Source organism: Gymnoscopelus microlampas (genome assembly GCF_963454915.1).
Source record: "Gymnoscopelus microlampas genome assembly, chromosome: 23".
In the NCBI taxonomy this organism is placed as follows: domain Eukaryota; kingdom Metazoa; phylum Chordata; class Actinopteri; order Myctophiformes; family Myctophidae; genus Gymnoscopelus; species Gymnoscopelus microlampas.
Genome location: NC_139960.1, coordinates 23,104,195 through 23,125,333, shown reverse-complemented (window position 1 = coordinate 23,125,333; position 21,139 = coordinate 23,104,195). Strand labels below are relative to the sequence as shown.

The 21,139-nt window shown below is 42.4% G+C and overlaps 2 protein-coding genes across 2 annotated transcripts in view; one reads left to right on the top strand and one right to left on the bottom strand.

Annotated features, from left to right (window-relative positions):
- Window positions 1-387: 387 nt before the first annotated feature.
- Window positions 388-12,785, top strand: csrp2 (cysteine and glycine-rich protein 2). The gene is made up of 6 exons (XM_084049369.1): window positions 388-540; window positions 3,860-3,979; window positions 5,218-5,386; window positions 7,901-8,030; window positions 8,744-8,837; window positions 12,557-12,785. Exons 2-6 carry the CDS (start codon window positions 3,868-3,870, stop codon window positions 12,631-12,633), a joined length of 582 nt encoding a protein of 193 aa, XP_083905495.1. The 5' UTR covers window positions 388-540; window positions 3,860-3,867; the 3' UTR covers window positions 12,634-12,785.
- Window positions 12,786-12,896: 111 nt separating this feature from the next.
- Window positions 12,897-21,139, bottom strand: part of zdhhc17 (zDHHC palmitoyltransferase 17) — a gene marked incomplete at its 5' end in the record, with an annotated part of 37,555 nt that continues 29,312 nt past the window's right edge. The window contains 7 exons of the mRNA XM_084049368.1: window positions 12,897-16,084; window positions 16,370-16,464; window positions 17,324-17,481; window positions 17,953-18,036; window positions 19,013-19,106; window positions 19,288-19,350; window positions 20,649-20,773. Of these exons, the coding sequence (XP_083905494.1) occupies window positions 15,946-16,084; window positions 16,370-16,464; window positions 17,324-17,481; window positions 17,953-18,036; window positions 19,013-19,106; window positions 19,288-19,350; window positions 20,649-20,773 (758 nt within the window). The 3' untranslated portion in view covers window positions 12,897-15,945. The remainder of the gene's footprint in view (window positions 16,085-16,369; window positions 16,465-17,323; window positions 17,482-17,952; window positions 18,037-19,012; window positions 19,107-19,287; window positions 19,351-20,648; window positions 20,774-21,139) is intronic.

The window sequence follows — 21,139 nt, the reverse complement described above, 5'->3', positions numbered from 1 at the left end:
GTCCACCGATCAGAATAAAATGCTTTTTATTGAACAATACAGAATATACGGGTACTCTTGAGGGCCCGTACATAATTTTGACATCCGTGGCCATGGGGTAAGCACTTTATATTTGAAATCTAAACGTTAACGTAGATGTTCGGGGCTACGGGCTATAATTAGAAAAAGTGCAAACTCCAGGTTGAAGTGTATCGATCTTGTATAGCGTATAGCTTGTATAGCGATCTACAAGCTCACAGCGCGTCTCGGATGCAACCCGCTGTGAGCTTGTAGATCTACTATTTTCACTATAGTCTTTAGATCACGCCCACTTTGTTGAACCACTCCCTCCCTGTGTGTAAAACTATGTGATATAAATGACATAATACTCACGCATACAGTCACAGACAGCGCTGCACTGTCTCTCTGCAGGAGTCTCAGTCTGACCTGAACGCTTTGGACACTTTGTAACTTATACAGGCTTCAATCCAACACTTTTCTTCACCGCTGTTGAATCATTTGACGTCTGGAATTTATATACTTGGAAATCCGCGATATAAGGTAACATTTCAATGCGATTTAAGTTCTATTATTTATGGCCTATTTCCCCAGTAAACTGTATATTTTTTGTACGTCGATATTGTAACACATTTCATCCTGATAATAAAACCACGTATCAGATCACTCTCATACCATGGGGTGAGTCACGTATATTGAACTGTCGGCAGTGGTGGAAAAAAAGTACTGACATTTTTTACTTTAAGTAAAAGTATCAATACAGCAATGTAGACAAGTAAAAGTCCGGAATTCAAAATGTGCTTCAGTAAAAGTACTAAAGTATTGGTATCGTACTTAAAGTACCAAAAGTAGAACGTACTCATTATGCAGAATGTCCCATTTCACATATTTTCAAATGTATAAAAATCTTTTCAAAAAAGCAGATCTACAAGCTCAATGTGTTGCGAGCTTGTAGATCTGCCATTTCAAATGGTTGAAATGTATATAGGGCTGAAGTGGCTAATGTATGTTTTGTAATAATAATCATTAAGTAATATTAATAAACTAAAGTTTTCAAATAATTGTAGTGGAGTAAAAGTATAATATTTGCCTCTGAGATGTAGTTGAGTAGAAGTAAAAGTACTGAAAATTGGAAATACTCCAGTAAACCTCAAAATTGTACTTAAGTAGGCTACTTGAGTAAATGTACTTAGTTACACCACTGGTAGAAACGCTAAAAGCAGAGAAGAGTGAGATCATTTTGAACTGATACAGGTTCAGTGTGTCATTCGTTGTGTTGTCTACATTCTCAACCTTTTTCATTTGAAGGACCACAATCATTTGATATGCATTAGGCCACAGACCCCTTTTTGATATGATTTGATTTGTATCTCTGGAACCCAAATCCACTCTGTAAAATGGCCTAGTCTTCATTTCTGAGATTGTTCAAAAGGATCACAAGGCTCCATTTGGTTCCATTTCTTCCATGTCTAACTTTTTAGGTGTGCACAGTGGAGGAAGGCAAAGTAATAGTAGTAGACCTATATAGTGTGTAGTGTAAACACTTGTGGGTTTACTGTAGCCTACATATGGCAATACACTTGTATCATTTGCACACTCTGAGAGTTTCAGACCCATAAGGGTCCATTTGGTTCCTTCCTAACTCTCAGTCATGAGCTGGCGAGTGGGGAACCCCTGGAACTTCGTCGAGGAGCCCACGTTGAGAGCCACTGGTCTACAATCACCAAGGACCAAGACATTTCAGCCCAGTTCTAGGGCAGTGGTTCTCAACCTGTTGGTCGGGACCCGACCCCCACATGATTTTGGGGGAATCCCTAGATGACAGTGAAGTGACAATTTAAAGGAGGAGTTCACCCAAAAAATGACTTCTTTTCTATCAATTACACACCACATGAAGCCTTGATTTCATGGATTTATTTTTGTTTTTGTGGCATTCCTAAGACAATAATTTGATGACTGTGTGTATTTCTGGTAGGAGACACAAATAATCTACTTTGTGTCTCCTACCGGATACATTAGCCGGTAGGAGACGGGAATCAAATTATTAGCTTAGGAATGCGACAAAAACAAAAAAGAATCCATGGATTCAAGGCTTCATAGGGTATGCAATTGATAGAAAATAAATAAGTCATTTTTTGGGTGAACTCCTCCTTTAAGAACTTTTAAGACCTTTTTAATAGCTAAAAAAAGACCATTACTGTATCAAAAGTAATCAACAAACTATACTGTAAAAACTGTTCAAACATTTGCCAAATTGTCAAATAATATAAGAGGCAAAAATTGTGAAAATAGCCGATCTACTGTACAAGCTCACAACGCCTTGCAGTGCGAGGCATTATGAGCTTGTAGATCAGCTATTTTCACTATTTATCGAAACGAGTCAAACTAAATGTAATGCCTCAACTCCTACAATTGCTTGTCAGCGTGGGGGGTCCCCAGTTCAAATATGATTATTTTGAGGGGTCACGGCCTGAAAAGGTTGAGAGCCACTGATCTACAAGACATTTCAGCCCCACAGGTCATGCACTGTGAGCCATATACCAAAGACATCTCAACAGCCCTCGGCAAGCTGTGGCCCGATGAGAACGCAGGAGCAATTTTCGTCTTCCTTTGATCTCCTCTCATCATGTTTGAGCTTGTCACATAAGCTCTGTAATATAACTAGGAGGATGAGCTTATAGTGGCAGCACACAAGATTAATGAGCTGTACCAGTCTGTGGTCCTCTGCTTAATGAAAACTAAGACTGCTCTATATTCTTCGAAGGGGTGACATCATGACGTGCTGGTTGGCAAACGGGGACACCACAGGGAGCCCCGCTTCTTAACATGGCATTTTATTTGTCACTTTGAAAAGCTCAGCTTGAGTCTCCTAGCAGATTTTAAATGGGCCAGAGTCTGTAATTACAAACAGTTACACTGTAGTGCATGTGTGAGACAGAAAGTGACTGCGTGCGTCAGGCAAATTCCATGCGGTTACAATAGTGTTTACTGACTAACTTGTTTTTTTGCAGCTTTAGATTTATATCCTGCAGCCACAGGGCCATAAGAACAATGCTCAAAGGCATTGTGTTGCACCAGACCATTCCCATGGCTATTTGTCCTATTGTTTTAGGACATGCTCAGACTCTCTGGCTCGGTTTGAGGTTTTTCTGGGACATCCTCTTACTCAGCGGGTAATCAGTAAGCAGGATTAGAAACACTCTAGTGCCCAGTACAGGGTGTATACTTCAGTGAGAGACCCAACTTAGAACAAATTAACACCAAACACAGGACTATATTATTACAGGACTCACATTAGTGCATGTTGCAGAAACCTGCATTCAGAGTCTGTCAAATTAGAGAGCAGACATAGCTGTGATAAATGGTAGGCCTTTACTTTGTTCCACCAAACCATTCCAAAGGCTATTTGCCTGTTGTTTTTTCGAAGTCTGCAACGGCAACATCCTGAGTGCTATGTTAAATCAAGTTGGAGTGAAATGAGCACTCAAGATTTGACCGTATCTGTTGAGTGTCTGTCTGTGGTGCGTCCTGTCGCTCAGTGGGTAGCTTTTCCTCTCGTGACTGTCTTGTTAAACCAACAAGGGTGTGTCATAATATCTGTCAAGTCAAACAGAAGGATTATGCCTCTCCCTGACTGTTTTGTTGAGTTATTTGCACAGCGATAAAATACATAACGGAGGTTTCACACTGAAACTCATTAAAGATGGTGGGAGTGTTATTGTACTGGTGAGATAAAAACATCTCACCACAAAGCAGAAGGAAGAAACCCCACAAAACAACAACATGATGAGTGTCCTAAGGTTTTGTGCATGAAATGACCTGTGCACCATTGTGACATCGCCTCTGTTTTTCCTCTTAACAGCAGACAGAATGCCAAACTGGGGCGGAGGCAACAAGTGCACGGCATGCCGAGGGACGGTGTACCACGCTGAGGAGGTACAATGTGATGGGAAGAGCTTCCATAAATGCTGTTTCCTCTGCAGTGAGTACTGTTCTGTCCAGTTTTGCTCTTGAGCGATTTTGTGCTATATCCTTTTGACAGATAATATATGGTCATGTTTTGTCAAAAAAAACATCAACATTTAATTTTTAATATAATTTATATACTTTTGACATACTGTAATACAGTATCAGTCAAACATCAGTAATGGTCTAGGACTCTCCAAAATTAGGATTGGACCACAAAATCGGCCATCGGTCGGGCTGTACACCTGTGCAACGAGCACACCTCATCACTGGTCCTGAGATGCATTTGGTCCTAGACACTTTCTCCGCAGAGAACAGGGCAAAACATTACATTTGTTCAAGATCTGTCCTCATGTCCTCAAAACCAAGAATCCTTGGTACAGAGAAGCACGTGAAGATCATCGTTGAACTCGATGCGACCTCTGTGCAACTCGTCCACTCCAGAAACAGAGCTCACATTGACGGTTTCTTCACTGACATCTCACTGGTCAATGACTCTTCAGAGCCCACTCAGTGTGTGTGTGCTCACTGGACGGTAGGGGGGTGCGTGTCCTGCTCTCGAACCTCCTCCAAATGTCAGTGAAGATGTTCCAGAGAAACAGCCCTGCTTCAGACTGCAGAAGGGCGACTCATGTTTTCCCAGGCCAAATCGAACTGGGCCACAATAGAAGTGTTTATTTTTCTGGGCTTCCCCTTACAAAAGCTGCATTGTCCAGAACTCCCACTGAGGAGATAATGAATGATCTTAGTAGAGACCTAGTGCTGTTGTTCCTCCCTTGCATTTCATCCGGTGTCTGTCTCTGACCATCTCCAACTGTCCCCTTTTGTCTGTTACCGAACATGACATTATAGTGCATGCATGGAGAATAATGTGGTTAAAAGCCTAAGTTACTCTGTCACACGATGGTGACATTTGATGAAAATCTGTTATTTTGGTGAGTGTCACTTATCTTAGAGTCAACTCCTCATGGGTACTAGATAAACAGTCGAGGCCACAAGTCACTTGCTGATGAGTCAGTAGAGACGATTCCCATTCACCTGAAGCAACAATGTTTCCAACAATGAAACAGTGCTGACTGGAACCAGAAATCGCAAAGGAAAAAAACTCCCACTCAACAGACCATGATCTTGTCTTTGTCCTTGGGACCGCCATCGTTTAATCCTGGAACGAGGGGCAAGTTCAGGTCTTCTCAACCAACAGATTAATGTCTAATCACTATATTACTGTAAAATCATTCATCTCTGTCTCTGTAGTGGTGTGCAGGAAGGGGCTAGACAGTACGACCGTGGCTATGCATGACCAAGAGATATACTGCAAGTCATGCTATGGGAAGAAGTACGGTCCTAAGGGCTACGGCTATGGCCAGGGAGCAGGCACACTCAACATGGACAGAGGAGAGAGACTGGGGATCAAACCAGAAGAGTAAGTTCAAAGTTAAATCCTTTGTCTTCATTTAAAAGATGCTGTAGGTGAAATTGTTTGGTTAAAACAAAACATTTTGCTCTATTCCAATAGTAATCATTGCTATAGAGTGTTCAGTAATAGGTGACAGTGTCTCCCCGTCTCTCCAACTCTTTCGTAAAAATACATTTCATGTGGGACACCAATTCCATCCAATCAGGAGAGAGAACCTATTCATCAGCTTCAATTTATAGTGTTTCCTGCATGCTGTAGGAGTTCTCTCTCCTGACTGGAAAAACATCGTATCCCTACCTGAAAATGAAAATCTGTTCACTTAAGAGCTGGAGAAATGGGGTCCAGCAGACCTCTGTTACTGAACAAACATTCTATAGCAATAATTACTATCAAAATGTAGGGCTATTTAAAGGGGTATTTCACTTTAAAACACCACTGGTCATTTTAACGCTGGCATAACGTCATGGCTACATAAATAGCAGCCATTGTTACATCATCATTGTTACCGTTCCCATACTCACTTCTCAGAAGCGACATGTTGTACATGTTGATGAGAGTTAAGCGCCATTCTAATTTCTCCAGAAGTTATCAGATAAGAAGAGAAGAAAACCCTCCTCGCCCTGGCCTGCAGGGTGCTTCGCTGCACATCTGCCTGGGTTCAAACCATGACCTTTTGTTCTACTGTTACTCCCACCCGTCATCTGTAACATGTAGTACCACTTTTCGGTGCCTAGAGTCACCATGCATCTGGATGGAAGAAAACTCCCACACACTGTTTACTGCTAGCTGTATGTTGTTTTGCAGAAAAATGTGGGGGTTTTGATATCCCATGCACTGGTCATTCATTTTCATGGCAGTAGGGAATATGTTTTATGCCTGCTTCTGGTCAGACTGAATTAGCCAGTCTTATTTGATGTTTATGTTTGATAATATCACAATTTAGCATTTAAAAAAGAAAGTAGGTTAACCACAGTGTTTCCCGTATTTGGGGAAACATTCTTTGATTTATTCTTTTTAATATAATTTAAACAACAAAGTATATCTGCCTTAAGTGGGTAAGAAAAATCCTGCCATTTGTTTGTTTCTTTTCTTTTTTTTACAAAATCCAACCCTGGTTATAACAGCTACAGCATGTGGGAGTTTTCCCTACAGCCAGTTCACTGCCTGTCCTGTTCCTCTCCTACACAGCCTCCACCCCAGCTGACAGGTGTGCAAAAGACTCTAGAACAGTGGTTCTCAAACTTACAATATTTTTGTGAACACTGTGGCGTGATTGGTCGAATACCATTCCGGTCTGACCGTCTGAATAGCTTACTGTTCCTGACTTCTTATGAGGCGTAGTTACAGACTCTGTAGCATTAAAAGATTGTGGAAGAATTGTCTGGCTTGAAAGATTAAGAATAAAGCACCTGGTAGGATAGGTAGTGTCACAGAAATAGTGCAGTACAGTTTCAAACAGTCTGGGTCTTTACCAGATGTTCAAACAGTAATTCTCACTTCTTAATTTGAATGTACTTTTGAGTACCAATGACAGTCCGCACAAATCCAGGAAAGAAAGCACAAGTATTGTGGGATATTTCAAGAGTCATTATATTAGTGCAGCAGTGCATTAGACTCCTTAGTCTCTACTGATCTAAGCTGCCCTAACAGGCCTGGGAACAGGGCATGATGTCCCCTGATTAGGCTTTCATATTATATCCAATCAGTGACAGAGGCGGTCACATACATTCTATGGCAGTGGGGCAGTAACCACGTTTGTACACAAGCGCATTGCGCTATAATTAAACAAACACAAATGTACACACATGTACAAAACTGCAAAAACATCAACAACATGCGCACACACACACACACACACACACACACACACACACACACACACACACACACACACACACACACACACACACACACACACACACACACACACACACACACACACACACACACACACACACACACACACACACACACACACACACAGTTGTTTGTGCTGCAGTCGGAGCCTGGCTCTGGATGTCAGGTGATTATTGTTATGAATGGCTCCATTATGTAATAGGCAGGCTCCTGAGTTGACCTGTTCAACCTTCTCTCCCTCTCTCCCTACAACTGTCCCCAGCACAAAGGCCTTCATTTAGGGGCCGCTGGAGCAGGCAGTTCCCCTTCGTTAAACACAGCTCCAGGGCCCCAGGCCTCTTAACTTTGAACAAATCTCTCCTCTCCTCAGAGAGAGGAGAGGAGAGTGGGTACAGTGGAAAGACACAGAGTTGTCTGCTAAAACATCAAAGATCCAAGAAAAGTACATACAGTATATCTCTCCTGTTAAAAATAAATGTTTTAACATCCAAGATACACTTGCAATTCAATAACTTCAGAGTGTTTGAGTACAGATGTCGGAAATGAACCGCAAATACCTGTTTTTTTTACATAACTACAACTTAAATTAGGCTGGTGCTTAGATAATGTGCTCTTCTATTGCCCTGTGTTTTAAGCTAATTGCATTTCTTGTCTCCTATTTAGAACACATACTCACAGACCCACCACCAACCCCAACCCATCCAAATTTGCTCAAAAGTTTGGGGGTTCAGAGAAATGTGCCCGGTGTGGGGATTCGGTTTATGCAGCGGAGAAGATCGTTGGGGCTGGCAAGGTGAGTGAATGTAAATGTGTGTGTGATGGGGCCACCCTTCACAATGTGTGTTTGTGTATAGCAGAATATAGACAGAGCACAAACAGAACTTCAGGGGTATAAGTTCACTGGGAGCAGGCTCTGGATTGCAAGCAGGTGGTAATACTATACACAGTAGATCTGGCAAAGTCCACTGTCCTATTTTAGTGACGGGTAAAGAATCCTGTTTGTCGGACTGAAACTATTTAATAAATTCTGTCTTAAGAGTGCTGGCTTGCGAAATACCTTGTGTTGTGATCCTGCTGGGCTGGTTGTATTCAGGCTGCGCACGCACACACGCACGCACGCACGCACGCACGCACGCACACACTTGCATGAAACCTGCTGGGTAATGCTCAGTAGGCTGCCCTGAAGACCGAATTAGCTGTTGGGTCTAAAAGGTCAAAGGATAAGGTCACAATCAAGGGTACGGTCAAAATCACACACTCATATCTCAGGTGTTAGAGCAGGTTTGCACTCTACTGAGTGCAAGCTTTCTAGTTGATTCAGAAAGAACTTATACAGTGGCATGCCCTGAGACAATGACAACAGCGATGACATCAGTCAGACACAACATATCAATTACACTCCCATCGTGAATTTTCCTCATAGCTGAATGCAGATTCTGTCACAACTTGACCTCAGCATCTCATATTGTCAAGCACCATGATCACACCATTAATTCTCCTCCGCAGCCTTGGCATAAGAACTGCTTCCGCTGTGCCAAATGTGGGAAGAGTCTGGAGTCCACTACCCAGACAGAGAAAGATGGAGAGATCTACTGCAAAGGTGAGATGAAACCCTCTAGACATCAATTGGCACCATTGTCAGGTATTTCATGTTCAAAGGCGTTGGCTTTGCTCTAGCCCACGTAAATGAACACTTATCACACTGGTACGTGATAAAGGCTCCTATATTTTCCTATCACACAGTCCAGTTGAAGAGTCATTTGCATACCATGGGAAGGCAGAGACACAGAGATCAGATAGTTCTATTAGCTAGCAGGCCAAAGGCAAGTCTGTCTGACATTAAAAGATAGAAAGAAGGTACACACACTATAGTTCCCTAATTATAGTGCAATTCCCTAGTTATAGTGCAAATCATTGGTACATCTGACAGTGGTAGTGACCCGTCACTACCATACTCTTCATCAGACTACACAGAACAATTAGGCGCCATCTTAAATACAGCTGTTCTGGTTACACGATCGGCACCTGATAAAACTTTGTATTTTTCAACATAGTTTTTAAACATTGTCTTTTTAAAACAAATGTCTCCCTTGTTTATATTTTTAAAATTAGTTTTTGAAAACTATGTTGAAAGACAAGGTTTAAAAACCATGTTGAAAGACAAGGTTTAAAAACCATGTTGAAATACAATGTTTTAAAGGATTTCATGTTCTACTCCTACGGTAGGTAATGTTCTCTGGGCTGGAGATTGTAGATTCCTCACTGTGATAGGACATCCTAGTTTGAATTTATTTCATGAGTGCTTCTACAGTATATCCATATTGAAGGTATGATGGCCATTAGCCTTGATGTTATTTTTTCATGCTGTGAGGACCACAATTATTGTACTGTAGGTTTCTTTTTTTTTGCAGGTGACAGTCATGTGACCAGAAAAGATGTATTTAAGATGCTATCTGCATTTTCTGTTGATTCTATAAAATTATTTTGGGCTTGAAACATCACCACTATTGGACATACCGATTGTCAAAGCCGAAAGGCTCCGTTATGCATTATCAATTTAACTAATGCAATTAAGACTTATCTCTAGGTATAAACAGCAACCATCGGTGAAAAATGTTTATTCAACCGGTAAGCACATGTAGCAAAACAGGTGTTTTTCCAAGCATGATTACCTGTAGGCCACAGTCTGTTGGCGTGAGTCCCACTTGACTTGCTGCGATGGGATCACTGGACCAGCCCAAGCGATACCTTACAACTGCAAACTTGCCATCTTGGAAAGGAATTCATTATTTTGGTAGAGTAGGTTCCCTAAGTACTCCACAATGAAAAGGAAAGGGGAAAATGTCTGGACAATTTTCCATTTCACATTAGTTGTATGCAACTTGTGGTCTCATGTTCCCACTAAGGCTTACTCATCCTTACACACAGAAGGATAGCATTTTGTCTGAATCCCATTGACTAAACCTTAGCAGCTGTAGCTGATCTGCTTTTATCAGGCTAACGCTATTACTAACACCAATCAATCAAGCAACCATCTGTGTACTGACTCAAAAGGTGAATTCTCAACTACGACTACGAATGTGAATAAAATGACGGTGACGCCAACCGTCCGAATATATATATTTTTAAAGCAAACATTTGTTTAATATTTTGTTCCAGGGACCTCCAGAAGCAAAGATTTGAGTTGCAAATGTTCGCTTAAAAAATACTCAGAAATAGCAGATCTACAAGCTCTTGGTGCCACGCTATGAGCTTGTATATCTGCACCTGCCTTTAATGGCAGCACCTGCCTTTAATGGTTTATGGATGTGTGTGACTATTATGTGCTGTTGGAAGTCATTCCAACCTGACATGACACAACACAATAAAGGACCACAACACACACAGCCTAACACGGGAAGATTATGTGATTATATCAGCAGAGAGAAAAACTGGATGAACTAGTGTGCTTGTATAGCAAAGTATAGCACACAAAATCACAAGCATTACACACAATAATACTCCGGGCTGTCCCCAGTTTAGTGTTTTCTCAAATTGCGTGTTGTGCGGGTTTGGCTGGCGGCAGTGGACTTGTCAGGCTCGTCTCTCCAACAGTGCCGTTTATCATGCCAGTTCAAACTGGAGGCGAACAATCAGCTGACCTCAACAACTGTAATCCGCTCTCCACAATGACCGCTCTTTTCTCATCAGCATGACAAGGCTGGATATATTTTGGCTAAACAGAACACACACACACGCACACGCGCATCAGGGGTCATTGCCATGCTGGCTTGTGGTGGACATTTTTGTCAAAATTCTATTTTTGCCATGGACATACAAAATGAGTGCACAATGATATTGCCAGAAACACAAAGAGCTAGCCCAGAAGGACCATAGCAGGTCTGTAACTCTTGAGAGTGTAGAAATGGAACCTCACTGGTCCATTTGCTTCCATTTGTACACTCTCAGAGTTAAGGGGGTCCTTGCAAATAAAACATTTGAGAACTATAGTTGGACTCCTATTTTGCCATAGTGTCGTATTAAATAAGTGTCATATACATATTCTGAAGAAAACCTGGAAACTGCCATTCAGTAATTGGGTCTTATGATCAAAATAAGAACATTATAATGGCGTGTAAAAAAGAAAATCGAAAAGTTTCCACAGGCAAGACCAAGTCTTTGCCACGGACACGTTTGTCCGTGTACGGACATATTGATGACCCCTGACACGCATATATAGGTCAACAGATTGATGAAGTTGGACTGAGGGTTCCTGAGTTTTCGAATGAATCCCTGCACTGATTAGCCGGAATGTTGCAGCTCAGCTCCAAGTCCAAACAGAGCCTGCACTGTTATCATCCAGGGCTCTGGTGGTCAGATGGTTTACTATCCTCCTCACCATCAAAACATCTTGACTCCATTTCAGATTTTGTGGCCGACTTTATTCATGATTTCCTGATAAAAAACGTCCATAAAACAGATGCGTTCATCCAACCTTGCCTTCGTCAGACAATATTTGTGAATTCATTCTGGCGTTTCATTTATAGACAACAAGGAGGGTGGGGTTTATCAAAACCAAAGGAATTAAGACCGTGTGAGATATAGTGTCAATCACATAGACATCGACTTTAGCTGCTTAAAGAGATATATACGATTGTCATCGTCTGATACACAATGTGTTGACCTCTGTGTGGCAAATCCCATTGAACATCCCAAGCAGATAACAAAACCTAAAGATTGTTCAGAAAATAAGACACAATCCAGTTGTGGTATGACAAAGCATAAAGCAGGCAAATGAACCCTAACGTTCCTATTCTTGGGCATGTCATAATAGGTGAACATTTGGCAAAAATAGACGAACATCTTACTATAAACGCGTGAAATGTCTGTGTGTCTGCGTATCTGTCCTTTGTGCATCTCAAGAACCGCCCGTCCGATCACCTTCAAGCTCGGCACGCATATCGAGGACTCAAGGAAGTGCAATATCACCGGTTCTCCAGAACCGCCAATCCGACTGATATGTGCAAATCATGTCCATATACTGTATGGCATAATTGATGACATCAATTTTCTCCATATGTAGTATGGGCATAAAAAGGACAAAGACAGACAGATACCGAGATCGCCACATAATATGGGCGCAAAAGGGACAGACAGGAACAACGGTTATTGCATAACCGAGTGAAGCAATCATTCCCAACTAGCATCGTTCCCGAGTTTGTCTAGTTCAGCAAAATTTGCATCGCAGCGTGAAGCGTTGAACATGTGAACTTGTAGATGGCTATTTTCACTATTTGACACAATAACTTAGTCATGTGTTTTCCCTCCTCTCTTCAACAGCATGTTACGCCAAGAACTTCGGACCAAAAGGATTTGGTTACGGCCAGGGAGCAGGGGCTCTGGTACACGCCCAATGATAACCTCTGCTCTGCAAACTAATGGGGTCCACATGAAGACAAACACATATTTTGTACATTCCTCTGTCCAGGTTAGAGAAAAACAGTGAATTCAGACACCTTTTGATTTCATCTTTCCACAAACAGGAGTTTGTTATGTATTCTACTATGCAATATAGAAATAAAAGCTTTTATTAAAAATCTAAATAAAGACCCACTGAACAATGTCTTCCTAAAGTTCCTACAGATGTCTGGGGGGGAAGAAATCACAAGTGCACAAAGCGTCATTTTCACATTTGACTGTATTTTATTATTAAAGCCATTAAAATTGATCCATGCCCAATATGTTTACATCTGAAGCAGAGTTACAGTGATGTCCTGAAGTAGACGGAGAGGCACTGGAGATGAGCATGTGCTTTTCACATGGTGCTGTGTGATGGGGGTGGGGTGGGTGAGAGGGAGATGAACCTAGATTGCTGTCTGGAAGAACTAGTGATGGTTTCTCTGAAATGGCTTTAGATTCATGTTACGCTTGAATTATATGTTGTTCGCAGCATGTCTCACACAGAACAGCAGATCTACGAGCTCACAACGCATCGCACTGCGACACGTGAGCTTGTGGCTCTGCTATTTCCAGTGCGAGACGACGCCACGCAACTAAGTATTAATCAGGCGTATGGGATGATCTATGGGTTGCATGGTGACATCAATGATATACCGTGCCCCTTTGGAATAAAAAGGCTGCGGGGGGGGGGGTTGTGTGTGAAATGAGACACTGTCCCCTTCTGATGATGCAAACACGAGACCCAAAAAAATTGGGAGACCATTGTATAATATACCCCCATCTCTTGAATGCTATCCTTAAAACTATTGCATGAACACGTTTCAATTTTTAGAAAAACAAAACCAAACAAAAAAAAGAATCTGTGCTGTCCTTAGTTCTCTAGTGTCTTTGCTTTACAATTTGTACATCCAGTGGTATAACAAACCCAGCAATATGACATAGAAAAAAACCTTCAATATGACTAGAATTCACCAGCATGGAACATTCAAATATATTACACTTGCACAGGTGGGCCAGACATGATGCCTGGTGCCCTGCTGACCAAAGAGGCCTCAACATAACACACACTGGATGAAGAAAATGAATGAAAATAAAGAAGAGGGAAAAAAAAGACATGAACAGAACAGAGAAAAGTACTTGCAAATACTGAACATTCACTATATACAGACACGTGGCTTGCTGGGCTATCACCTGGGCAGCTTGGATGGCGACGGTTGGAACAACGGTATGGCGACAGCCCAGTGTCCAAGCATTACACATGCAGTGGAGTTGTCTCGCGAGTCGGGCGGGGTACGGGGTTAAAACGCCTATAGACAGCAGTGTCGGACATCACTAAAAGCTACAGTCATACAATTGGATTATAATCACGTATTTTTTTCGTCTTTCCTTTTGGTTGAATGAAAAAAAAAAAAAAAAAAAAACATTATTTCTTTTCCAGGAGCAGCTTCAACTAACACTGAAAAAAAAGTCACTCACAGAAAAAACAAAAGGCTAGATCAGTTTTATGTACAAGATGCACATTCTTTACACTTCAGTCTGTCTGGTTGCTGCTGTTTACAGTCAACTATGTGGGGGATCCAGAAATAAAGTGATGAGAGCTCAGAGGAAGGGGAGGGTCTCTGTGTGTGTGTGCGTGTATATATACACATACATATACATACACACACACACAGAATATATACATACATATACACAGCATGTCTGATTGGCCCCTCTCTCTGTAAACATGAAAGAGTTAATCTGAAGTGGCGTTGACCTCCCTTCAGCAAACGGCAAAAAGAAAAAGAAAAAAGGTGATCAGTGCAATGTTGTAGGTGGACAAAAAAGTAACATAATGGACATAAAGTGAAAAAAAAAGACTTTAGAAGTCTTAAAAGAATACACATGGAATGAACCTTTCTTGTAAACTCAAGACACCATTTCAATAAAGTCACAAATGAAATGATCTTTCCTTCTGTTCGCTCCTCGATTGTTCTCCTCCTAACATCTACTCTTACAGCCTAACTTTTATATTAATAAATATATGTACTGTACCTGCATATAGGTTTTCCTGTAAAAGTTCTTAGGGCACCATGTCAAACAGCTATAAGAATTGCTTTGAATTAGTTTCTCGGTCAAAAAGCCACTTGCTTAAAATGGCATAAAATGTAAAAAATAAGATGGTACTAGGACATACGCATATCATCTATAAATAGCTTTAAAATAAATATACTTGTATCACATTTTCTGTAGGATATCCTCTCTTTTCTGTGTCATCCAAGTAACCACCTTGCTAGGTCAACTCTGACAAGTTCAACAATGTTGGCAAATCCTCATCAGGTCTTTGAGAGGCCCCCCTTGAGGGGGTGGGGGCTACCCACTCAAAAAGTAATGATCACGGTGCAAAAACAAGACCTTAAAAAGGCGTTCCCTTATCTAAATATTACTTAGGAACGCACTGTAAAAAAAAAACCTCCTCCTTCATCTCCCCAACCATCACAATATAACAACAGGAACTGCAGTTTCCACAACTAATCCAAAATAAAACAGATTTGCAGCGACAGTGACGCCGTAAACATGATTATGGTTAAACTGAAAAGAAAAAACAACAACAAAAAAACCCAGGGAGAATGAACGATACTGCCGTTTGATCACGCTGTTCTCTTCGCAGAGTGGCCGTTCCAGTACAACGAACAAATAAAAGATCCCTTTTTCTTTTTGGACTAAAATGTCTCCTCGTTCCCTTTCCCCCACTTCCCCCTCCCCATGCGTGTCTGGCAGCACTGCACTGTCCAATGGGCACAGGAGAAGAGACAAGGGGGGAAGGAGGGGTCAGCCGATGCCCAGCCCCTACAGGGGGGTAGGGCGGGGGCATCGGGTGGTAGCGACAGCGGTACAGTAATTATAAACCAAGAACTTGGTAGAGTGTGGTAGAGCAGTGATAGTAGTAGTAGTAGTATAATAGGGTGGCGGTGGTGGTACTGGATGTGTGTGTGGTGTTGTCCCCTAACAGCATGCTAGTCCCAGCTGAGTTCTCAGTCTATTTGATCGGTGAGGAGAGAGATGGTCCAAACAAAGCAAGCGCTCCCGAGAACAGCATCGCTCCGATATGAACGCCAGTCAGGCAGGGAGGGCGGGACACGGGGGCAGGGGGGTTGGGTGGGTTGGTGGGAGGTAGGGAGGGAGGGAGAGAGAGAGGCAAGCCTTCTTCTTCTCCTTCTTCCCCTTCTTCTTCCTCCCCCTCTGGACTCCACTCGGCTCCCCTTGCTCCACCTTCCTGGTCCCCCTCTCTAGACCAGCTGGTATCCCGAGCCAGACGTCTGGTCATACTCTATTGTGTACTGCGTGGTCCAGTCCGTCGGCACAGGGCGGATCAGACCACAGCAGCGGATTTCGAAGAAGTCTATGAGATTCCGTATGCACCCGTGGCTGTGGACAGGAGGAGCAGAGAGAGAGAGAGAGAGACATGTTTGTGATGAGCAGAGAGAGAGACATGTTTGTGACTGCATTCATTTGTGGGAGAAAACTGTAGACAATGGGACACTTTTGACTGGCTGACTGACAACCAATTACAATGAAATTATTTTTTACTTTTTTTACTGTCTTTTTTACTGCCTATCCGTCGTAAAACGAAGTACATAGCGTTAGCTGTGCGTGAGGATCCCATTATGGTTGAATATGACTACATTACATCACTCTTGCTGGCTTACTTACTTGAAGGGGCTTTCAATGGATGTGGCTGTGACTTTAAAGTGCTTGTACCGCCTTGCGTTCATCCTCTCATTGGTAGTGATTCCCAGACCAGCGATCTGTGAAAGGGCAGACCAAAAAAAGTCAAGGCAAAACTCAGGGAGTACAAAACAACCAGATGACGCTTTGGTCTCCATTTAGAGGGAACAAGACTTTGGCTTTGGGTGCTTTAACTATAGAAAGGTCATAATCTTTATTAAAAAATGTTTCAAAAAAGCTTTGTGAGACTTGGATTTAGTTACATCATGTAACATGTCAGGAGAAAGTTGGGGCTGGCTAAAGGCCATTGAAAGGCTTAATCGTTCTTCAGGGCTGTCACACATTTTTACAGATGAATTTTCTAAACTTTTCCATACTTTTTCCACAATATTTTACCCCATTTCCAGGCCTACTGTATATAGCAAGCATATGGCCCATATAATATATAGTGGTATACTTTTGCATCTGTACAAGCGATAGTAGAGAATTCCATTCCATATTCCGTGCCTCCCTCTTCATTTCTCACATATTTTACAGGCTCAAGTTGTTTTCATAAATGAAGACAGTTGGAAAAGGGTAGAATGCCTCCTGTTCTTGATGAATAACCAACCCTACACAATATAAGATTTAATGAGGACACAAAAGGTCTGTTGCTGCTGTCAGTTAGGGAAACTTGTTAAGAAAAATGTCGGGCTGTAATCAGGTTCAGGGTTAGGAGAAAGGTGCGGTTCGGACAGGATCAGGCTCAGCTTTTGAGGAGCGATTAAAGCTCTGCCTTAGGGCCACCATTTGCTCTGCAATTAGTCTTTGCAGTATTCAACGTGATCGATCACAATGCTTAATTGTTCTTTCTCTCCGACGCTAAAGAAAAGATAATGATAAATAAAATATCTGTAGGTGGGTGGGTGGATGAAGGTATGAGCCGAGACTGATACAGACCTGGTACAGCTGGCACATGATGAGGACGGCCACCCACATAAAGTGGAAGACGCTGTTGAGGAACATCCAGAACATCCAGGGAGAGCAGGAGGCGATCTGGGTCAGGTACAGCCAGAAGCCATCCTTGGCGTAGCTGGTGGCGCAGTGGATCCTCCAGTCTTTGAAAGGAAGGGAGGAGAAAGTGTGAGCGAGGGAGGAAAAAGAGAGAGAGAGGAATGAAGAGAGGGAGAAAATATGAGAATAAAAGAAGATGAAGACAAATACATTATACTGGTGTTTTGGTGGTTTAGTTTTGGTGGTCTGGTAAATGATTTAGCTATAATAAAGAGTAATAGTTTTATTTTAAGTTTCTACAGTTCCGTATTACTCAAGATTCACTTTGATGTGAATGAATACACACAAGAGCAACTAACCTAATCATTTCCTCGTTCTGATTCATAGATAGTAGACTTTCCTCATATATACAATTTTATATTTCTCCCTATTTCCTTCATTTCTAGACAGAATTTTATTTTAAGCTTTTGATGAAAACAAAAGATTTTCCAATATTTCAAACCATCCAGACTCACACAGGAGACTTGGCTATCTAGCATGAGTAGTAGTAGTTTACTAAAAGGAGTTCCACTCACAGGCGATGCACCCGTACATCATCCAGCAGATCATACACAGCAGGAAAAACAAATATCCCATGAAGTACCGGTGGTTCCCACTTCCTGTGGACAAAAGACACAAAGAACAGAAAAGTACATTAAAAAAAAGTAATGGTCCAGACTTATCTGGTTATTCATTCTCTATATCTGCTTGGCATCATTCCATCAGGAGTCAGAAGACAGACATGAGAGGAGGAGAGGCTGGAAAAGCCAGGAAGCTGTCAGATGAGTGTGTCAACACGTTTGGTCTCGCTTGGCAGTGCAAGGAGGCAGACACCGATATCCAACATCATCTGAGACGATATGACAGACTATCGGAATACTGATGCGTTCCAAAACCTAAATGGATTATGTTTTGCTCTTTTCTTTGCTCTATCAAAGCAGGAGAGGGAAATAAAAATAAAAAACACTTAAAGAATTGGGGATCGACGTGCTGTGATCTGGTACTGGAGAGCTTACGTTTATCCTTGCTCAGGGGCTTGAGAATAATGATTCCCACCCAGTAGCAAACAAAACAAGATGATCTTCACTGGGAATGACTTGCTGTTTATCTACACTGCTTCCTCACTAAAAGACAAGAGCCATCCTGCCCACCTGGCATTCCAGAATCATTAAGGACACACAAGGACCCCACCCCCTTCCTTTCCCCATTGTCCCCCTCTTTGCTGCCTAGTCCATTTCAGAGAATGTGTCCATGTCTAGACACACGTCGGCCTTTGGTATGCCTACTTGCCTGTCTGTCTGAAGGCTCCAACAGTGGACAGATAAACAGGCAACGGCTACTACTTGGCTCATGTTCAAACACTGGGCCAATTCAGCTCCGGAGTTCAACCACTCCCCTCCACTTGTCCTTCTGTCTTGTGTCAGACCAGTTAATGAATTCACAAGAGAGGCTCCTTTCAACTTAGACCATGTGCTGCTTCTTAAACTGGAATTTTGTACTCATAAAAAGCAGATTTTAAATCTGTTAACAGAAATTACAAGCAGCTGATTGTTAGGAATCGCGTGTGTTGTTTGAAACTGGAATGTTGTAACGTACCGACACAGTTCCCCACCCATGGACAGTGGTGGTCAAACTTGGCGATGCAACGGTTGCACACGGCACAGTGTTTGGACCTGATGGGTTTCCGTATCTATGAAGAGGAAATACACAACAGTACACAATGCATTTAACATTTATTTAAGAACACCTGCATTGGTTTCCTAGAATGTTTGGCAAACAATTCAATCTTGTAAATACTTTGAAAAGGTAAAACGAAATAGAATGCCTTGGCTGCCAAAGGAGCTGCTTTAGGAAGAAAAGGGACTTCTTACCAAGCAGGTACTGCAGAATATACTGAGATCCAGGCTGCCTGTCTCTGCTAGTTCCACAATCGTCTGGAGGTGGAAAATAACAGAGTGAGACGAGAGAAGTTGAACTGACAGAGCATCAAATAGATCTGTCTACAAATCCTAGTTATTTTGAAGCGGCACCAAAACACAGATTTTGAGGTAGTGATTTTCTGGCTCAGCAATCACCCTGGAACTCAGGCTGTGAGACACCAAGACAATGGTGAAATTTAGCCTGGTAAACCCTCCCTCCGGAAATCTCATTTCCATTTGATTTCAGGAAGGAGTCTGGCATGAACGCCCATTCTGCAATATTGGGGAGTTTCCAGCGAAATCAGGACCTAACCGCGCCTATCAGCGTCGTCGCTCATCGTTCTGTGATTGACAGCTTACGTTGGCCAATCAGGTGGCGAGTTCGAGTGAGCCCGAATGAAGCCGAGTGCAGCCTGAGAGCCGCCGACAAAAGACGAACGGCAGCCATTGTTGTTGTCCGAGTGCCGTCACTTCTTAGTTTCGTTCTTAAAACGGTCTCAAACTTCTTTTTTGAGGCACGGAATTTACTATTAACATATCGTTTGGATAGAATTTAGTTGTTTAACTTCATATATGTGGTCAATTAATCATGACAGAGCCTATTTAAAAATATAAATTTAGAGAACCGGCAGGGGCGGGGAGTGACACGCATGTATCCCAATAAGGCAACCTATTTTCGGCATGGCCGTCCCAAAAGTCCCGTTGCGTCACATAGTCTGGAGCTCGTCAAAATGAACTGCTGATTGGCTGAAGGGGAAAACGATCATTGGTTGAAGGGGTTGTCAGTCAACGGTATTACTCCTGCCCAACTCCAGCCCACAGCCAATATTGCAGAATGAGCAATCATGCCAGACTCCTTCCTGAAATCAAATGGAAATGAGATTTCCGGAGGGAGGGTTTACCAGGCTAGGTGAAATTCTCCTCAGGGGTAAATGTATGGGTCAGAAGAGCACAGAATCCTCCATAAGGCAGTGAGAGATTTTCCTGAGCCTCTGGGCCCTCGGCGGCAGATCGCCAGTCCAGAGACGGATTTAGTATCACACTAGGCGCTAACGATGGTGGCTAAATTTAGCTCGCTCATCAATCACACAATGGGGAACCTAGGCCCTGCAATGAACCAGAGCCTCTATTATACACATCAGGGTCTGCTAATGAGGGACAGAGCGGCCGGAGAGAGAGCCACTGTGGATGCCTGTGGGCTGCGGGCCAGATCAGCAGGCTCAATACTGCACCAACAAATGAAAATACCTTCAGACGAATTCCTCTTTTCAAGGGACCTGACAAGCATGCTTGATGTGCGTCTGTCTGGTTACCTTTTTCTTCTGCTCCTCTGAGGCTTTGATGATGCCAGGGTCGGACTTCCAGGATTTGCCGAAATTGTAGAAGAGGCAGATGCTGTTTAACAGGAAGGGAATGTGGACGGTGGCAAACGGTAGATGTGCCATGAGGTTAAGGAACAATACAAGAGCGTGACAAGGCAGACTACCATTTTTCCCTGTGTCCCCTAAACATTTGACATCATGAACCCTGGAACTTCACATTAAGCCTGAGTGACACACAGTTACTCGTGAGTGTTGCACACTGAAAAGCTGGTTTGATGAAAATGTGGTTGTAGCTCTTAAGATGTGTCACACTCTTGTCTATTTTTAATAATAAAATGTACTCCATCTATATTCCTGTATCCCCTTTTTACCCTTATTATAAACATTTTGAGCATGTTGAATACACTTACACAAATTCAGTAATGGTTTCATTGATATTTACAGTCCTTATAGAGGTGCATGGGTGCTTTGAGAGATTTCCT